The following is a 20,831-nucleotide window of genomic DNA, read 5'->3' on the forward strand; positions in this document are numbered from 1 at the left end:
CCGCTACGATGTTCGACTACAAAAGTCGAATTTGTGTAATTTAATGCTAAGACATCTTGCAGGCAGGTCGCATACGACTAAATCTTGCTGTCTAAATCAGTATTAAGAGCATAATAAAATACATTTTGACTTTTACCAATCCCATTTAAATACCAATCTGTCACACACAACAGGTACCAGTAGCTACTTAACGGGACACGCAGTTCATGGACTAAATAAACAGATTTTTTTAGATCAATTATCCTTGGGATATTGACTCTCTTCAACCGCAGGTTTTTACCGACACCCGAGGAGCAAGAGATGTACAAAAATATCAAATTGGAGGACGTGCCCAACTTATTGCATGAGGACAGGTTTATGCTTAAGGTAACGCAATCCTGTAACACGATATTGGCAACTCAGTATTGGTAACGCAATACTTGAAGGCGTTATTGGTAACGAAGTATTGGTAACGCAATACTTGAAAGCGTTATTGGTAACGAAGTATTGGCAATGCAATCTTGTAATGCGTTATTGGTAACGCAATCTTGTATTGGTAACGCAATCATGTAACGCGTTATTGGTAACGCAATCCTGTAACGCGTTATTGGTAACGCAGTATTGGTAACGCAATCTTGTAACGTGTTGTTGGTAACGCAGTATTGGTAAGGCAATCCTGTAACGCGTTATTGGCAACACAGTATTGGTAACGCAGTATTGGTAACGCAATCATGTAACGCGTTATTGGTAACGCAATCCTGTAACGCGTTATTGGTAACGCAGTATTGGTAACGCAATCCTGTTACGCGTTATTGGTAACGCAGTATTGGTAACGCAATCCTGTAACGCGTTATTGGTAACGCAATCCTGTAACGCGTTATTGGTAACGCAGTATTGGTAACGCAATCCTGTAACGCGTTATTGGTAACGCAATCCTGTAACGCGTTATTGGTAACGCAGTATTGGTAACGCAATCCTGTAACACGTCATTGGTAATGTGGTATTGGTAACGCAATCTCGATGTGCTAATGTGATTTCAGCTGTGTGAGATCCCAGACTTGGATAAGAGGTTGGATCTGCTACTTGTGATCATGGAGTTTCCATGTCAATATGATGATCTTGCACCGGTATGTCCATTTCCGTCGGCTACCATGTGAGCTATTGTGATTTTTTTTCGATTCGATTGAATTTAAAAATGAGTATAAAACTTTAAATTTTAGTTGTATACTTATTTTGAGATTTCCTTATATAATTTGTCTTCAATTTTGAAGAAAAATGTGAGTGTGGCTCACTATTGCTTCGTCAAATCTTATCCTCCAGGCTGTAAAAGGGCTTCTTGAAGCCTGTCACGAACTGTACTGTAGCAAAAAATTCCCTGTGGTTCTCGAGTATATTCTGGCCATTGGGAATTATATCAATGGCGGGACAAATCGCGGGGGAGCGTATGGTCTACGGCTGACCAGTCTTCCAAAGGTGAGGTTGGATGGGTGTGGTTATCGGGGTGTTCACGATGACATGGGTGGGGTTAGCAGGATGTGACAGGATGGCATGGGTGGGGTTATGTGGGCGTTCATGATGACATGGGTGTGGGTATAAGCGCGTTATAGGATGACATTGGTGTGGTTATAAGCGTGTAATAGGATGACATGGGTGTGGTTATAAGCGTGTAATAGGATGACATGGGTGTGGTTATCAGGGTGTTATCGGATGACATGGGTGTGGTTATCAGGGTGTTATCGGATGACATGGCTGTGGTTATCAGGTTGTCATCGGATGACATGGGTGTGGTTATCAGTGTGTTATCGGATGACATGGGTGTGGTTATCAGGGTGTTATCGGATGACATGGGTATGGTTATCAGGGTGTTATAGGATGACATGGGTGTGGTTATCAGTGTGTTATCGGATGACATGGGTGTGGTTATCAGGGTGTTATCGGATGACATGGGTATGGTTATCAGGGTGTTATAGGATGACATGGGTGTGGTTATCAGGGTAAAATAGGATGACATGGATGTGGTTATCAGAGTGTAAGGATGACATGGGTGTGGTTATCAGGGTGTAAGGATGACATGGATGTGGTTATTAGAGTGTAAGGATGACATGGGTGTGGTTATGAGGGTTATCACTTGTGGTTTTCTATAACATTTACCTATCACTGTTCCGTGACCAGCTGGCAGATATCCGCGGCAAGAGCAAAAAAGACACGTTACTACGCTACCTTATTTCACAACTTCGCCAGAAGTGTCCCGACACACTTGAAATGCTACAAGAACTTAAGGCTGTACCCCAAGCCTCTGACGGTAAGCAAAGCAATCATTAATCGACTATTTCCTAAGATGCACACATGTCAACATTGCCCAAGCCTGCAAATCACTCAATAGCCTGAGTTTTGTAAAGCGTGTTGATTTTGAAAGCACGATTTAGCCGTATTAGACCTGTGTACGACATCTCTTAGTCTTGAATTAAACATTACGACTTTCGCAACCGAACGTTGTAGCGGAGTCGTAAGCTGTACACTGTACACACTCGAGTTGTAGAGGTTTTGCGTGCAAGTTAGTATGACTAAATCGTGCTGTCTAAATCTGCCTTTACCAAGAGATAACTCGGCATTTGTTAGCTGAGTCTTCGTGTGTTGATAACGCTCATTTTTTTTAAATTTCAGCTTCTATCAAAGGACTATCTGCCGAAGTGGAAGGTATGTACTTAACCCGACATTTGGAGTGCTCTTGTCTTTCATGCTAGAAGACAACGTACCAGTGCAAGGGTGTATTTGACAAAATAATATCTTGGGTTTCAGTTATGCGTAAAGATCTTGCCAAAATCAAGAAGCACAGTAGCGACCTGTTTCTTAAGCATAAGCGAACAGACACACAGGACGTCAAGTTCTTCCGGGACGTCGACGTATCCTTTGATAACTTGCATGTATATCCATAATACAGGATGGTGCGCTCAATCGTAGGCTCTTATGGACCTTACGCAGAGACCAGTAGTGGATTGGGGGGGGGGGGGTTAAGGGGGTTGAGGAGAAAGAACAATTGCGCAAGGACAATTATGGAATCAAAATTCGTGCAGGCCGACCTTACCCCCAAAAAGCTTTGTAGCGCAAGAGAAAAAATAATCTTGCAAACGTGAGGCTTTCGAAAAAATTAAGAGGACACAAAATCGCCTACCCCCCATCGCATTTCTACTGGTCCGTCCATTATGTGAAAAACCTTGTATGGAATTCTTCTCATGGATACACGCCCTGTATATATATATCACTAGTGTTTTAGAGAATATGAGTTTGTACCACTACCATTGACATAGCGACAAATTCTCATTTTTTGCAAAGCAAAAATTCTAATTAAACTGCTTTACTCGTGATGTACTTCAAAATGTACTTCAAAATGTGCCGTCGCCGTTGCTATTGCTGTCCTTTTTTCTTGGGTAATCTCGAGATCAGGGCTGCAAGTCCTGAAGTATTGCTGGTGCTTATCATGTGACTTCCTTGACACTTGAACAGCTTTTTGTCCTCGAGTACGAGGAGAAACTAAAGGACTTGTGCGAAAAGTGCAAGGAAATGAAATACATATATGCAAAGCTACTGGTGAGTATGCAGTTCTTAATAAATGGTTGTTTAGTGAAGGGAGTGCTGTTTTGGCTGTGATGGGGGAATGGGAGTTGGCGGTTAGGCGGTGACGGGGGAATGGGAGTTGGCTGTTAGGCGGTGATGGGGGAATGGGAGTTGGCTGTTAGGTGGTGATGGGGGAATGGGAGTTGGCTGTTAGGCGGTGATGGGGGAATGGGAGTTGGCTGTTAGGCGGTGATGGGGGAATGGGAGTTGGCTGTTAGGCGGTGATGGGGGAATGGGAGTTGGCTGTTAGGCGGTGATAAGGGAATGGGAGTGGCGGTTGGGTGGTGATTGGGGAATGGGAGTTGGTGGTTGGGTGGTGATGGGGGAGGGGGAGTTGGTGGTTGGGTGGTGATGGGGGAATGGGAGTTGGTGGTTGGGTGGTGATGGGGGAATGGGAGCTGGTGGTTGGATGGTGATGGGGGAATGGGAGTTGGTGGTTGGGTGGTGATGGGGGAATGGGAGCTGGTGGTTGGGCGGTGATGGGGGAATGGGAGTTGGTAGTTGGGCAGTGATGGGGGAATGGGAGTTGGTGGTTGGGTGGTGATGGGGGAATGGGAGCTGGTGGTTGGATGGTGATGGGGGAATGGGAGTTGGTGGTTGGGTGGTGATGGGGGAATGGGAATTGGCGGTTTAGCGGCGATGGGGGAGGGGGAGTTGGCGGTTATATACATCATTCTTTAGTGTAACTTGTTGACATCTCTTTTGTCTAGGCAAGATACGGTGAGGCGCCTAACACTGACTCTGAGGAGCTTCTCTCTTCAATTAGCGCTTTCTTGAACCATTTTAAGAAAGCGCTAAATGAAGGGGATGGCGAGGGCCTCCCAAAACGCAGAAAGATAGAGGGACTGAGGTAAGATGACTTCACATCTTGTACAGATATCACAGTACATGACGTCAAAAGTCAGCGCTGACGTCACAGGCGCAGGTTAATTTGTTGAAGTTGTCTGAGATGACATGGAATTTACAGATAGGGCATGTGGCATCACGTGATGTGTTATATTTTGTGACGACACATCCTAATATGACACGATGTGTTACGTCACATCCTACTAACATGACACGATATGTGACGTCACATCCTACTAACATGACGATATGTGACGTCACATTCTACTAACATGACACGTATGTGACGTCACATCCTACTAACATGAAACGTTATGTGAGGTCACATTCTACTAACATGAAACGTTATGTGAGGTCACATCCTACTAACATGACACGTTATGTGAGGTCACATCCTACTAACGTGACACGTTATGTGAGGTCACATCCTACTAACAAGACACGTTATGTGAGGTCACATCCTACTAACATGACACGTTATGTGACGTCACATCCTACTAACGTGACACGTTATGTGAGGTCACATCCTACTAACAAGACACGTTATGTGAGGTCACATCCTACTAACATGACACGTATGTGACGTCACATCCTACTAACATGAAACGTTATGTGAGGTCACATCCTACTAACATGAAACGTTATGTGAGGTCACATCCTACTAACATGACACGTATGTGATGTCACATCCTACTAACATGAAACGTTATGTGAGGTCACATCCTACTAACATGAAACGTTATGTGAGGTCACATCCTACTAACGTGACACGTTATGTGAGGTCACATCCTACTAACAAGACACGTTATGTGAGGTCACATCCTACTAACATGACACGTTATGTGAGGTCACATCCTACTAACATGACACGTTATGTGAGGTCACATCCTACTAACATGACACGTATGTGACGTCACATCCTACTAACATGACACGTTATGTGAGGTCACATCCTACTAACATGACACGTTATGTGAGGTCACATCCTACTAACATGACACATTATGTGAGGTCACATCCTACTAACATGACACCTTATGTGAGTGTTTTATCTTGTTTTCGCCGTTGAAGAAAGCCACAGTATTTAGAAAGACAAGAAAATAATGTTACGAAGAAACGACCAAGCAATGCGTGCTTCAGGATAAGGATCATTGGCAAATAAAGATTTATGTCATCGGGAAAGATGTTGGGTTATTCCACATGATCACCCAAACTCGAAACTATTCTTTGTTTTATCACTAATAAGTACTATAAGCTTTAATTAAAACTCTAGGTTAATAACCATGAAGCGAAAAGTCAGGAGAATATATAACACATAGGAAGAATATATTTCGCTGCTATGATTTGCAAATTCAACTCACGGCAAAACTACATACATATTGTTTGTTCCTCTTGCATTTGCATCAAGGCTCACCTTTGAATCGAACCTGCTATTTTTTATTCCCTCTATATGTGAATGAGTGGCTCAGAGCCTGAAAAACTTTGACTTCCAGGAAAACTAAACCCAAATTCCTGTGTAGTCGTTGTGATTGTTATCACGCAATGCGTGCAAGATTCCCTATAGGCAAGATACTGGCATCGACACGAAAGCAAAAAAGCGAAGGTTGTTCTTATCTTGTGTTAAATATACTGATAAAATGCAAAAGAAATTCTGTATTGTTCTTGGACGTCAGTGAACGATAAATACAAGTTTCACGAACCTTTTTACATACTTAAATTTCCCGTGACGAGCCTTCGGCTCGAGGTGGTAAAACTGCTTTCATATGACATCGCATAAATACCAGCATATAGATAAATCTTAGAATTATTTGCCAGGTATTGTTGTAAAACGATAAATAGATAACTATTAAAAACTTTGAGCCGCAGTTCGACGATTTTAACGCGATTTTTACAACGATAGAAGAAGTTTCTTAAAAGTTTGAAACAATTTGTAGACTTTCTATTTTAGCGCAGCACTAAAATAGAGCCTCCATCTGATGTTGGCTTGGTTGCTTTTGGGCCTTTAACAATATGTGTTTGGTGTGCTCTACAGTGAAGCAGTCGCAGCCCATGCGCGTCGCAAGCCTTCAGAGGTAAAACAAATCTTAACATGTCCCTGGATCCCTGAATACCTCACGCCTGGCTCCTAATCCAAGTCCCTTCTTCCATTGTGCCAACATGAAAATATGATCATTTCGCAAACATGAGGTGTGACACTAAAAAGTGCAACACCCTTTTTGTAAGACCTATAGCTTTGAGATTCCACAGATTTGATTGAAGTCCAAATTCTGAGGCTTTTGTTAAGTAGCCTTTACCCTAACCCGTCACACTAATAAAAGAATATTAGCTATTAAACCATCATGTATTGTGGAACTTTACAGGACTCTGTCACCTCCCCCGGATCTCCTACATCGCCTCTAAGGGACACTGTGGATCCTGGCGCAGCTACCTCAGCTAGTCAGGGGGGACTGGTGAGTGCACCATTCTCTTAGAATCTAAATTTATGGTTGAATATTTCCAACAGAATATCGAGCAGTTCTCATCAAAAGGCGTCAAAAATATTGTACCAGAAAAGTTAAAAGCCTGCTGCTTTTGTTTTGGTGTCTTTTTAAAAGGTTCGATGTCAGAAGTCGTGTAGTGTTTCCATTTTAAATCTTTATTGGAAGCTTTCAAAACTAAATTTATATCCTTATATCCTCGATGGTTTTCGATGTCAAATTCAGCCCTTTTGCATTCCCAGTTTAGCTTTGAAAAATGTTTTCCACTCCGGTGCAAACAATATCGCCGTATTCAATTAAATACGGTATTAAACATGCTTTGTTAGCGCGTTACTCCATTAACAATTCTTTTTACGTGCGTGTGTGCGTTGAATATCATTTTCGCTTTTTGTGTTTATATTGAGCGCGTCAAGCAAGATTTTGTGGTCCGTATGTGTTTAGGTGCCTATACATAACGTTTGGGTGTGCGGTTAATTTAAAGATAACGACTTTTTGTGTGATTTTAGAACGACACAGATGGCCCTGCAAGACACACTCCTCCAGCTGACCTCAAGCCCGCATGCCCTGCTCCCATATGCAACTCGCCTAAAGTCATCCACAAACAGGTACCCGCTACCTACAAACAGGTACCCGCTACCTACAAACAGGTACCCGCTACCTACAAACAGGTACCCGCTGCCTACAAACAGGTACCCCATCCCTACAAACAGGTACCCGCTCCCTAAAAACAGGTACCCCCCTCCCTACAAACAGGTACCCCTTCCCTTCAAACAGGTACCCCCTCCCTACAAACAGGTACCCCATCCCTACAAACAGGTACCCGCTCCCTACAAACAGGTACCCGCTCCCTACAAACAGGTACCCCTTCCCTTCAAACAGGTACCCCCTCCCTACAAACAGGTACCCCATCCCTACAAACAGGTACCCGCTCCCTACAAACAGGTACCCGCTCCCTACAAACAGGTACCCCTTCCCTTCAAACAGGTACCCCCTGCCTACAAACAGGTACCCCCTCCCTACAAACAGGTACCCCATCCCTACAAACAGGTACCCGCTCCCTACAAACAGGTACCCCATCCCTACAAACAGGTACCCCTTCCCTTCAAACAGGTACCCCCTCCCTACAAACAGGTACCCCCTCCCTTCAAACAGGTACCCCATCCCTACAAACAGGTACCCGCTACCTACAAACAGGTATCCCCTCCCTTCAAACAGGTACCCCCTCCCTACAAACAGGTACCCCCTCCCTACAAACAGGTACCCCTTCCCTTCAAACAGGTACCCCATCCCTACAAACAGGTACCCCCTCCCTACAAACAGGTACCCCTTCCCTTCAAACAGGTACCCCATCCCTACAAACAGGTACCCCCTCCCTACAAACAGGTACCCCCTCCCTACAAACAGGTACCCCATCCCTACAAACAGGTACCCGCTCCCTACAAACAGGTACCCGCTCCCTACAAACAGGTACCCCTTCCCTTCAAACAGGTACCCCCTCCCTACAAACGGGCATTGATTGATATGCGAATCTTCTCTCATCAGCTGAGCGTGAAAGCCCCGTCCTCTTCACTAGTAACACCCAAGGTTACGCCCCGTCCAACGCGCCAAGGGTACTTGGACAAGCTGAGCGGAGGCAAACACAAGGCCCCGAAATGGGACAATCGATACTTCGAGTTGACGGACAGTGGCCACTTGCACTACTACAAAAAACCCGACTCCAAAATCATCAACACCATCTACTTGCGTGGGTGCCCTGTGGAAATGGATGACGAGGACCCCGCGGTTGTTATCGTTAGGACTGAGGAGAGAGAATGGAGACTTAAGGCGGTGGACGAAGTCGAGGCTCAGGTCTGGCGGGAAGCGTTAGGATTTTACACCGAGAAGCAGACGTCATAGCGAGGCTGGCGTCGTAATGACGTCATGTCCAACATTTTTCGACTAGGTAGGCGGATTTTAAGTTACACCCAAAACTAGCGCCTGAGTGCGGCCTAAGACGATAACGATATTAGAAGAATTTTAAATGAAAACAAACCCCGATCCATCTGGCCATCACGTGATTAGCACCTAGGATCTAGGAGGAACTAGAAGGAAACTGTTCTTCCCATGTTCAGCTCACAGCCTCCGTCGGAAATCCCGCCACGTCCGTCAGTGGATATCACAGCGGTTTTCCAAAATTCTTTCGGTGATTATCAGGGATTCGAGGAATCCTGTGGGATCGTGTGGCTCGCGGCAGGACACGCCAGAAGGGCTTGTGAGGACGATGGGAACGCTAAGTCCATACGAAAGCAATAGTAAAATATGGCCTCTCACAAATATAGAGTCTTTGCTTCGCAATTTCTTTCTAAAGAAACAGCATCCTGCTTTAAGGAAATAAAATTGATGAAAAAGGATATATATCTCTGTATTTAAAAAAAAAATTATGTTCTGTGCCCCCTTCCCCCCCCTCCCATGGCACCGTTATATTAGTATGTTACTTCTGTTCCCTCTTGAAACTAGACAAAGGGAAATTGACAGATGAAGCGAGCAAATTGCAGTCATTGCTATTTGGATATTTTACTATCCGAAGCGTGACTTCACCCGGGAAACCCATCAAAGTCAAGAGCGCATTGTTACAAAACGACGACTTACTGTAAAACGTATTTTGACGCTAATGAATTTTACATTATATATTAAAATGTATTCTAATTCAAAACAATGACTAAAGTCAAAGTGGCATTATAATGTAAGATAAAAAAAAAATAAAAACTTGAAAAGGGCTGAATATGAACAGCCATTTCCAGATCACTTGAAATGTTCTTGTGAGTGATTGAGACAATCAAAGCAACGAGGGCCAGGATTTGGTGTGACAGGATCTTAGGGAGTTAACAATAACAAATCATTAATTCGTTGAGAATACTATTACAACAGAGATTATTCAAAACAGTCGTGGCGGACAAACTTGACCCCTGGCTATCGCTCTATCACACGCCAAAAATCCCACGCGGCTAAACACCTCGGCTGATATCGATACAATTATATCTCTTAACTTTCAATTGCCTTCAGCTGAAGGACTGCTCTTTAAAGAAGACGTTTTTAAAGCAGATTACTGAGCTTTTGTATGCGCTTAGTTAAACAAGATGGAAGTTGATGAGGTTCTGATCCATGTGGGGCAGTTCGGTAGGTCGCAATGGCGAGTTCTTGGCATGTTTTTGTTTATCTTTTTCCCGGTAACGTACCAAACCCTTATCATGGTCTTCGTGGCCTATGAGCCGCCTTGGATGTGCACGGCGAACAGCTCCTCGTGTCTTCTACCTAACGCTACGGGCCGTGAAGTTTACAGCACTGCAACCAAACCCATCTCCCTGTACCAGCGGAGATGTCAACTTAACAGAAGTGAATGGAAATTCGCTGATGAAGATATGTACGAGGGGCCGGTCAATACTATCGTTACTGAGGTAGACTTTTTGTAATTTTTTTGTTGTTATAGTGTGCAGGTTTTATTGTGTTTGTTTATGTTTTTGAATAAGTCGGACCTCGATACTCCAGACCTCTATACAATTTTCTTAATCATTTTTACTCACCTTTAGACCAACTGCAACTACAATGTTCTTTTAGGGTTCCTGTTTTGAGTCTTTCGCTTGCGATCAGTTGCTATCAGTCGCCAAACGGTGTTTGTTTATGTTTTTACATGCGGAAAGCCCCTATCCTGAATAAATAATTTCCATTTAACTTTGTGAAATACACGCGTCATTGACGATAGATATATCGATACAGTTTTTGATAAAAAAGATAAAATAACATTCATCCAATAACTTCTCATGTTTTACTATGATACGAAGTTCAAGTAATTTATTAGACCTATACTCTTTCCTGGGTCAGTACGCAGCTCTTACAAGCTGCAATTTGATTGGGCAAATAAACAATATCCGCACCTGGAAACAAAGAACGAGAAGAATAGAGACAAAAGAACTCCTTTGTAGAACAATAATACGATAATAGGAGACAAAGCAGCTCTCTCTTTCCTTGCTGTTTATACTTGTTGAACTCTGCGATTATTTACTACTGTTTAAATAGACAAACGAGCATAAAAAAAAAGCGTGAATGGAAAAAAAAAAACGATAAGCGATCTTACAAAAATGGAAAGAGTTTAAACAAGGAACAATCTTAATTTGTATCCTAATCGAAACTATACCCCGCGCAAATTACATCAAATACCGCAAATTAGAAACGGGTGCTTTATGGATTCCCTTAAGGCATTTGTTTTGTGACCTTACACAGGATATGCGGTGTCTTGTTTCTCTCATTATTTCCATATAAAAAGTATCAGGTCTACGTGAAATTTAGTTGTACACGTGTCCCCTATTGTTAGGTTTCTTTAAAACAAACTGGGCAAACAGGAGCCATCGATAAACATCTCTTATTGGCCGATGCGCGGGCCGTAAAGAAAATTATGGACCCGATAATTTTTCCACCGTTTTATGGTCCATGAACGAAGCAATGGGCCAATTCAAGGTTCCATAAGATCTCGTATGCCATAGGCCACCTTAAAATAAAGATCCAGAAAGTATTTGACTAGGTCCACATAGCAAATAGCAAAAATTATGAATAAACAATTTCGAAATTATTTATTAAACCAGACAGCAGATAATGTACGTATTATATTTGTATTTGAATACTGCTCAAATTGCACATATTGTGTGTGGGGAAAGTATTGTTCTTACCGGGTTCCCTGTGCTTGAAAATAACCGTAAGGCAGCTTGGGGTCTGGCCTATGAAGTCACAGCTGTTTCCAGCCGCAAGAAACCCGATCAGAAACGAGGGGGGGGGGGGGTATATACATCATCATCCTCACCATCACCATCATTATATTACCGCTCAGCATTATCTACCTTATCCACCACCACCACCATCATCATCGTTATCATCATTACCACCACCATCATCATCATCGTCATCATCATTACCACAACCATCATCACCATCACCATCATCACCACCATCATCATCATCATCATCAACATTACCTCCACCATCATAATCATCAACATTACCTCCATCATAATCATCAACATTCCTACCACCATCATAATCATCAACATTACTACCACCATCATCATCGTCATTACCACCACCACCATTACATTATCATTTCCACCACCATTATCATCTTATTACCGCTCATCATTATCATAATCAACATTTGACCACCACCTCATCGAAACCATCATCATCATACGATTAAATTTTGTGGGGCTTGCACGCGGTTTCACAAGTGTTTTGGAAAATAACACGTTTTTCCTCACCAGTTCGACCTTGTCTGCGAGCGCGGATTCCTGGCATGGCTGGCCAACTCCATGTTGTTCTGTGGCTGGGCATTAGGCGCTATCGTCCTGGGTATCATCGCGGACAAGTTCGGTCGCAAGAGCGTGCTCTTCCCAGCTGTATTTTTCATTATCACCGTCACCTTCGCCATGTCTTTCGTGGAGCAAGCATGGCTAGTCATTCTCTTTAGGTAATTTGAAGCCATGTAATTTCACTTATAATGTTATGTCTGGTTAAGTCTCAAGAGGAACATTGCGGGGGTGGGTGGGGTGGGGTGGGGTGGAATTTATCCCCCCTTGATTATCGTTTTAGTATGTCTCTTTCACTATTCTTCCGTCACGTCTCTTCCCGCTACAATGAGGGATTATACTATTTTATAACGTTTAGGCAAAAGTTACACAAAGACGGGTTTTGAAGAAAGAGAATATGTGGTGTGTCTGTTGCGAGAACCTCATTCAACTTTAAAAATTCTGAAAAAAAAACAGTAAAACGTGTATGACTTTGATCTGAATTTAGCCTGCGTGGTAAGCACAAAGAACTTGGGTAGATGAGACTAGACCCCCGCGAGAAGGATTGAGTGAATGTAGGAAAAATGAGAACTTGCAGCCCTCCCTCATCCGTCCCTCTCCCTAGCGCGCGCCTCGTCTCCGTCTCTCTTCTTGACCAACCCTTTGGGCTGGCTACACAGACTTATCTCTCTTTTGAAATGCTGTGCGCATGTTTGTGGTTGGTGCTTTGTATAAGATTTATTTTGTTGTGCGCATGCTCAGGTTCGTGGTTGGCGTTTTTGAGGCCGGATGCTTATCCATGTTCGTGCTATCCACGGAGCTTGTGGGGCCGAAGCACCGCGCGCTGGCTGGGACTATGGTCTGGTTCTACTTCACGGCAGCCTTGCTCGCGATTGGCCTAAAGGCATACTTCATTCGTGACTGGAGTATGCTTTGTATAGCCTCAACGGCGCCTTATATATTCGTCCTGTTCCTTTACAAGTAAGTCATGTTACTTCTATGTTTATATAATATATAATATATATATATATATATATATATATATATAATATTTGATGCAGTTTAATACAAATCTGTTTTGTAGACCAACGTTGCCATTAGTCCACTCCTCAGTCAAATTAACGCGCACCGTTTGTAACGGTTTTTCAATTCATGCACATTTTACGTAGATAAACATTGATGTCATTGAATGTTAGTTTAACTGAGAAGTGGACTAACGGCAACGTTGGTCTACGGAACAGATTTGTATTAAACTGCATCAAATGCACTGAGTGTCCAATATTATATATATATATATATATATATATATATATATATATATATATATATAGTGTTGGTTTGAGAAAAATACAAACTACATAGGTTTCCCTATATATATATATATATATATATATATATATATATATATATATATATATATATATATATATATATATATAAAATGATGGTTGAAGACTTTCATAGAAAGTGCTCAATACTCGAAAGTAGAGCGGTGTATAGTGTTGGTTTGAGAAAAAAATACAAACTACATAGGTTTCCCTACAGGTCTGTTTCGTGGTTGCCCACTCATCAGGGGATCCCCTGATGAGTGGGCAACCACGAAACAGACCTGTAGGGAAACCTATGTAGTTTGTATTTTTTTCTCAAACCAACACTATATATATATATATATATATATATATATATATATATATATATATATATATATATATATATATATATATATATATATATATATATATATATATATATATATATATATATATATATATATGTATATATATATATGTATATATATATATGTATATATATATATGTATATATATATATGTATATATATATATGTATATATATATATATGTATATATATATATATGTATATATATATAATATTTTTGGCGCTCCTACAATGTTAAGCACTTTTGTGTATCACCGGCGAACCTTCAGCGTAAATAAATATTATATATTCGTCTTATTATTATCTTCATGTTTGTTGTAGCGTTTGTATTTATTTTTATCGTCCCACCCTCGTTACAACTTTACCCTATTTTCTCTTTGTCATTTTATTTCTTTCTCTCTTTTTTTTTCTTACTCTCTCTCCCAATCTCTCTACTTGACAACATTCTCACAGACCAAATATCACCCATCATCCCAGATTTGGCACCCTATCCCGTGCAGCAGGTTACCTCACCCCATCTATCGTCCCCTCGCAACTGAACTATTGTGGTTTTATCAGGTGCGTCCCGGAGTCTGTTCGATGGCTATTAGTAGCTGGACGCGAACCAGAAGCTCGCAAAATTATCGAGGATGTCGCGCGCGTCAACAAGAAACAGATGCCGGAGACGGAACTCCGCGTACCGAAGATTGCGTCTAACAAAGGCGTAATAGAGCTGTTCAGGACAAGGAAGCTTGCGATACTAACACTGATTCAATGTTATGCTTGGTGAGAGTTGAATTTTGTAATACTTAAAACTGATCCAATTCTTTACTTGGTAAGGGTTCAATCTTGTAATACTATAAATCTGACCCTATGCAACATTTGGTTAGAGTTGAATCCAGGCGCGTACCCAGGATTGGCGGAGAGGGGGTGCACAGTAATAGGTATCTTATGGAAAAAGCCTAGTATTTGAAGATACCTTTATAAGAAATGACCCACTTTTTGGCCGCCAAGGAGGGGGGGGGGGGTGGTGCGCGCACCCCCCTGTGTACGCGCCTGGTACCTGCGATACTTACGCTGACCCAATGTTATACTTCTTGGTAAGAGTTGAACTGATCCATCCATTGCAATGGTTCGAAAAGGTTTAATTTTTTTCATGTGAATAGTATTATTGTTATCCTTGTTCCTGTCGATTTTTTCCTAGTGGTTTAATTTCCTTGTATCTCTTCTCAGGTTTGTTGAGTTGTATGGTGTTCTTGCTGTTTTTGTTATATTGCCGCTGTGTGTTGTTATTCTGTTGTTAATGCTTGTCAGGTTTGTGAATGGTACGGTGTACTTGCTACTGTTAATGCTTTACCCTCTCGTTCGTAGGTTTGTGAATGGTACGGTGTACTTGCCACTGTTAATGCTTTACCCTCTCGTTCGTAGGTTTGTGAATGGCATGGTTTACTATGGCGTCTCTATGAGCTCTGGTGACTTTGGAGGAAGCATCTACTTGAACTTTGTCCTCACCAGCCTGGTGGAAATTCCAGGAAACTGGCTCGTCATCGATAACTGTAACAGGTTTGTAACGATCCTAAAAGTCCCTCGTAAGATCCCAGGACCCGAAACCATCGCCGCACAGACACAACCCCACTTCCCCACCTCGATTCCCTGTAAATTTTTGGTCTTCTGGGAAGGTAGTCATTGTGCTCATAACAGGAGGGTGAGTTACGGGTGCTGGGAGAAGTACTTTAAATTCATTTTGATATGACGTCATGTTTGTTTAGTCTATGAGGACGTCTTGTTTGTAGGCACGTTTTATTCTAAGACGACGCCATGATTGTTTAGTCTAAAGGCTGATTTAGACGTCACAATTTAGTCGTATGCGACCTGCCTACGACACCTCTACAAACTAAAGTGTAAATCAGCCTACAACTCCGCTACGATGCTCGACTACGAAATTCGTAGTGTGTGATTCAGCAACACATGCCGTACGCAGGTCGCACACGAATAAATCGTTCTGTCGAGATAAGTCTTAAGATGACTTCATGTTTGTTTGCAAGTTTTAGTCTACGATGACATCACGTTTACTTAGTCTCTAAGATAACGTCATGTTGTATACAGGTTTGGTCGCAAGAAGACCGTCGTAGCGCACATGATCCTGGGGGCGATAGCATGTGTCTCCGTCTCGTTTATCCCAGACGGTACCGACAATATAGGTAAATATAGTAGGATCTACGGGTATAGATTACTATCGTAGATCTCCAATACGATGGACCCATAGGGCTCTTCGTAAGATATGTCCTCCCATATTTCAAGAGATTTCACATACACTTACTCACTCTGGCCTCTTGGGCGCGCCCCTCGACTCATATCCCTGGACCCTTGGGCTGCCTTCTCTTCCTTGAACCCTTGGGCTGCCCCCTCTTCCCTGAACCCTTGGGCTGCCCCCTCTTCCCTGAACCCTTGGGCTGCCCCCTCTTCCCTGGACCCTTGGGCTGCCCCCTCTTCCCTGAACCCTTGGGCTGCCCCCCCTTCCCTGAATCCTTGGGCTGCCTTCTCTTCCCTGGACCCTTGGGCTGCCCCCTCTTCCCTGAACCCTTGGGCTGCCCCCTCTTCCCTGAACCCTTGGGCTGCCCCCTCTTCCCTGAACCCTTGGGCTGCCCCCTCTTCCCTGAATCCTTGGGCTGCCCCCTCTTCCCTGAACCCTTGGGCTGCCTTCTCTTCCCTGAACCCTTGGGCTGCACCCTCTTCCCTGAACCCTTGGGCTGCCCCCTCTTCCCTAAACCCTTGGGCTGCCCCCTCTTCCCTGAATCCTTGGGCTGCCTTCTCTTCCCTGAACCCTTGGGCTGCCCCCTCTTCCCTGAACCCTTGGGCTGCCACCTCTTCCCTGGATCCTTGGGCTGCCCCCTCTTCCCTGGACCCTTGGGCTGCCACCTCTTTCCTGAACCCTTGGGCTGCCTTCTCTTCCCTGAATCCTTGGGCTGCCCCCTCTTCTCTAAACCCTTGGGCTGCCTTCTCTTCCCTGGATCCTTGGGCTGCCCCCTCTTCCCTGAATCCTTGGGCTGCCCCCTCTTCCCTAAACCCTTGGGCTGCCCCCTCTTCCCTGGACCCTTGGGCTGCCCCCTCTTCCCTAAACCCTTGGGCTGCCTTCTCTTCCCTGAACCCTTGGGCTGCCCCCTCTTCCCTGAAGCCTTGGGCTGCCCCCTCTTCCCTGAACCCTTGGGCTGCCCCCTCTTCCCTGAACCCTTGGGCTGCCCCCTCTTCCCTGAACCCTTGGGCTGCCCCCTCTTCCCTAAACCCTTGGGCTGCCCCCTCTTCCCTGAATCCTTGGGCTGCCTTCTCTTCCCTGAACCCTTGGGCTGCCCCCTCTTCCCTGAACCCTTGGGCTGCCACCTCTTCCCTGGATCCTTGGGCTGCCCCCTCTTCCCTGGACCCTTGGGCTGCCACCTCTTTCCTGAACCCTTGGGCTGCCTTCTCTTCCCTGAATCCTTGGGCTGCCCCCTCTTCTCTAAACCCTTGGGCTGCCTTCTCTTCCCTGGATCCTTGGGCTGCCCCCTCTTCCCTGAATCCTTGGGCTGCCCCCTCTTCCCTAAACCCTTGGGCTGCCCCCTCTTCCCTGGACCCTTGGGCTGCCCCCTCTTCCCTAAACCCTTGGGCTGCCTTCTCTTCCCTGAACCCTTGGGCTGCGCCCTCTTCCCTGAACCCTTGGGCTGCCCCCTCTTCCCTGGACCCTTGGGCTGCCCCCTCTTCCCTGAATCCTTGGGCTGCCCCCTCTTCCCTGAATCCTTGGGCTGCCTTCTCTTCCCTGAATCCTTGGGCTGCCTTCTCTTCCCTGGACCCTTGGGCTGCCCCCTCTCCCCTGAACCCTTGGGCTGCCCCCTCTTCCCTGAATCCTTGGGCTGCCTTCTCTTCCCTGAACCCTTTGGGCTGCCTTCTCTTCCCTGAACCCTTGGGCTGCCCCCTCTTCCCTGGACCCTTGGGCTGCCTTCTCTTCCCTAAACCCTTGGGCTGCCCCCTCTTCCCTGGACCCTTGGGCTGCCCCCTCTTCCCTAAACCCTTGGGCTGCCTTCTCTTCCCTGAACCCTTGGGCTGCCTTCTCTTCCCTGAATCCTTGGGCTGCCTTTTCTTCCCTGGATCCTTGGGCTGCCTTCTCTTCCCTGGATCCTTGGGCTGCCTTCTTTTCCCTGAACCCTTGGGCTGCCTTCTCTTCCCTGGATCCTTGGGCTGCCTTCTCTTCCCTGGATCCTTGGGCTGCCTTCTCTTCCCTGAACCCTTGGGCTGCCCCCTCTTCCCTGAACCCTTGGGCTGCCCCCTCTTCCCTGAACCCTTGGGCTGTCCCCTCACCCCTTGGGTTGTCCGCTGGCTCCTCCACTGCCATCGTTTTAAATATTTTGCTCGGTGTGCTCCCACAGCCTTCATCGCTGGTCGAGTGACGGGAGGGACACTAGGCAAGCTGTTCATCACCTGCTCATTCAACTCTATTTATGTTTTTTCTGCGGAACTCTTCCCCACAATGGTCAGGTAAGTAGTTCAGCACTCTTTCTCAAAATAGTCTCTGGAAATTGCGTCTATATTGTATAATTTCCAAGATTTTTTTAAAGGACACAGGTTATAGAATTCTTTAATAACAAGCATCTTAATTTTCGAGGAATTAAACTCCCTTCTTTTCTAGGAATAGCGGCATGGGTCTGGTATCGGTGACCAGTAGGTTCGGGGCGGCATCCGCGCCGTTTGTTGTTCAGATGACGAGGATCAACACTGTGCTTCCTTTCGCTCTCATGGGCTCTCTTACCTTCATTGCCGCCGTGGCGTGCTGGTTTCTCCCGGAGACGAGAGGCAAGCCCACCCAAGAAGTCATGGATGACACGGACAGGACAAGACACAAGGGGGAGGGTGAGTAATATAAGGCTTTGAATAAAGGCCTTATACAAGACTCTATAAAAAAGGAGAAAGGTGGACAAACTAGAAAATTAGCATAAAAAGGGGTGAATAATCCAAAATAATGTATCAGTATAAATTCGTCAAAATAGGTTGAAGGGGCACCCCATTCTCCTCTCCCCCGCACACATCTGGTCCCGCTTTATTTGATGGGGTTTGGGAGTCTGGCAAACTTGTGCTTTTTAGACACGGGAACCTTTAAGCTTCCTTTGTACTCACAAACGCCACCATTTGTACATTAGAGTTGCGAGATGACAATGTTTTGGTATGAATTGCAGTTTTGTTTGACGAGAAACCTGGGCGCGGTCAAAAGGACGTGGAAGGTAATCTAATCCGTGAGACATAAATTCTAAGTAAAAATATTTCTGGTGTAAGCTTTTGCTTGTACGTAATTCAATCGCGCGTTCTCAAAAGTTGACCAGCATTATTTATTATTTAAATAGTCTCGGTCGGCCGGAATTTGTCTTCCTAAACGAAATCTGAAAAAGTGGAAAGGGGGGGGGGAGTGAGTGAGTTTTCTGATAAGAATCTGACCACCACATTTTTTTATGTTTGTAGTATCTCATGGGACGTCTATTATCGGATTTGGATACAAAAAAATGTCTGACTTATAGATTAATGACATACCAAAGTGATCTAGAATGCCTTTTCATCTAATTAACTCATGCTTTATAGCTTTGTCTACAAAGGGCGAGCACTATTGCGAATCGAAACTGGACTTTCGGCAGATGTGTGTGTGTGTGTGTGGGGGGGGTACGTTCGCACCACCTGCACCCCCCTGGGTACGGGCCTGTCCTAGCAAAGTACCAAGTGTAAAAGTATCCCTTTTATTGAATTTGGCAAATAAGTATAAAAGATTTGTTTTAGCTAGTTATTTCGAAATTTCAATGCATAGTTTATCTGCCAATGTTAATAAAACAATATCGCTGACTTAAGGCACTTTTGAGATGATTAATCTCAACACACATTTCCTCGCTTTACAGATTTGCCACATGATAATGAAAACGTCGCCAAAGACGGGGAAGGTAAGCAAAAACCATACACTCTTTTAGGGTTTGAAAATGAAACTCTTTAACGTTTGTAGCATTATGCTGCTAAGAAGTTAAAAAAGTACCCTGGTATATACCAGTTATCCATCTAAAAACACCCTGTCATAAACCGTTTAAGGTATAATAAAAGCATTCTGGAATACCGTCTTTACTGGTCACAGATAAACCATTTGCAGGAGGGCATTTAACGAAATACCCCAATGCATTTCCTTTAAAAATGAAATACAGGTCAGCCAAACAAATCCGGTTTATGCCAGCTGTATAGAGAGGATAGTGTTCTTACTAGACTCTTACAGCCCTTTCTCTTTGATTCTTTTTTCAGATGAGAGTGGCATTAAACTTTTGTCCGTTAATCCAAGCGTGTAAAGCCGCCTTTACCGTGGCAAAGGAAACGGGAGAGTAGGCGTAGATTTGAGACGCGCGTTAAAAACAGCGCAAAAGAGAAGCATGCGGAGGAAGAAACGGAGCGGATTCGTTCCTTTCGTCTTCCCTTGCGTCTCCTTCGCACTCATTTTCATACACGAAATAAGTGTCTTGAGTCTCAGCTTCTAAGTCTCAAAAGTACAAGACGAAACTGGCATTTGAACCAAGTGATGGGTACCTCAAGAATCACCGTCTCACCGACCAACGAGTCTAATTTTTGGAATTCGACCGCAACATTGCTAAGAGACCTCGGACCCAGTATTTTGATAGAAGAGACAATTGTTTCATTGGAATGTTATTAAAGCTTTATTATTATTATTGCCCGAGTCTTGAGGAGGGGGTGGGGAGCTCTCAAGGACATCATCCCTTGTCTGAAATGCGTATTTTTCTAGTATGTGACAGGGGCAGAGCGTTTGCAGCGCGCGCTGATAAGCGAAAATTGAAAACTCTACATCCCAAACCCCACAATTTTTGTTCTCTTTAGTGTGCTTTTGTAAGGGGACAAAGTTCAATGACCAGAAGAGTTGAGAATGAAAAATCCCTATCAGAAATG

The 20,831-nt window shown here is 44.2% G+C and overlaps 2 protein-coding genes and 1 long non-coding RNA gene across 4 annotated transcripts in view; all 3 read left to right on the top strand.

Moving 5' to 3' along the window:
* The window catches only part of LOC5500419 (formin-like protein 6), a 39,802-nt gene extending 30,495 nt beyond the window's left edge, over nucleotides 1-9,307 (top strand). For both annotated transcript variants that reach the window (XM_048721165.1, XM_048721166.1), the window contains exons 19-30: nucleotides 273-366; nucleotides 1,020-1,106; nucleotides 1,300-1,452; nucleotides 2,152-2,281; nucleotides 2,644-2,676; nucleotides 2,779-2,882; nucleotides 3,484-3,567; nucleotides 4,305-4,444; nucleotides 6,473-6,512; nucleotides 6,801-6,890; nucleotides 7,424-7,522; nucleotides 8,460-9,307. In XM_048721165.1, the coding sequence (XP_048577122.1) occupies nucleotides 273-366; nucleotides 1,020-1,106; nucleotides 1,300-1,452; nucleotides 2,152-2,281; nucleotides 2,644-2,676; nucleotides 2,779-2,882; nucleotides 3,484-3,567; nucleotides 4,305-4,444; nucleotides 6,473-6,512; nucleotides 6,801-6,890; nucleotides 7,424-7,522; nucleotides 8,460-8,813 (1,408 nt within the window). In that variant the 3' untranslated portion in view covers nucleotides 8,814-9,307. The remainder of the gene's footprint in view (nucleotides 1-272; nucleotides 367-1,019; nucleotides 1,107-1,299; nucleotides 1,453-2,151; nucleotides 2,282-2,643; nucleotides 2,677-2,778; nucleotides 2,883-3,483; nucleotides 3,568-4,304; nucleotides 4,445-6,472; nucleotides 6,513-6,800; nucleotides 6,891-7,423; nucleotides 7,523-8,459) is intronic.
* On the top strand, nucleotides 4,453-6,276 carry LOC125559148. The gene is made up of 2 exons (XR_007306381.1): nucleotides 4,453-5,451; nucleotides 5,485-6,276. It is a non-coding gene; the product is annotated as an uncharacterized LOC125559148 (long non-coding RNA).
* Nucleotides 9,308-9,456: 149 nt separating the features above from the next.
* On the top strand, nucleotides 9,457-20,596 carry LOC116601594 (solute carrier family 22 member 15-like). Its single transcript, XM_048721167.1, has 11 exons — nucleotides 9,457-10,351; nucleotides 12,203-12,408; nucleotides 12,989-13,207; nucleotides 14,463-14,669; nucleotides 15,312-15,446; nucleotides 15,990-16,084; nucleotides 18,281-18,389; nucleotides 18,541-18,761; nucleotides 19,085-19,129; nucleotides 19,790-19,831; nucleotides 20,178-20,596. The coding sequence occupies exons 1-11, from the start codon at nucleotides 10,034-10,036 to the stop codon at nucleotides 20,219-20,221; spliced, it is 1,641 nt and encodes a 546-aa protein (XP_048577124.1). The 5' UTR covers nucleotides 9,457-10,033; the 3' UTR covers nucleotides 20,222-20,596.
* Nucleotides 20,597-20,831: the final 235 nt, after the last annotated feature.

This window comes from Nematostella vectensis, chromosome 13 (genome assembly GCF_932526225.1).
Source record: "Nematostella vectensis chromosome 13, jaNemVect1.1, whole genome shotgun sequence".
NCBI classification, from domain to species: domain Eukaryota; kingdom Metazoa; phylum Cnidaria; class Anthozoa; order Actiniaria; family Edwardsiidae; genus Nematostella; species Nematostella vectensis.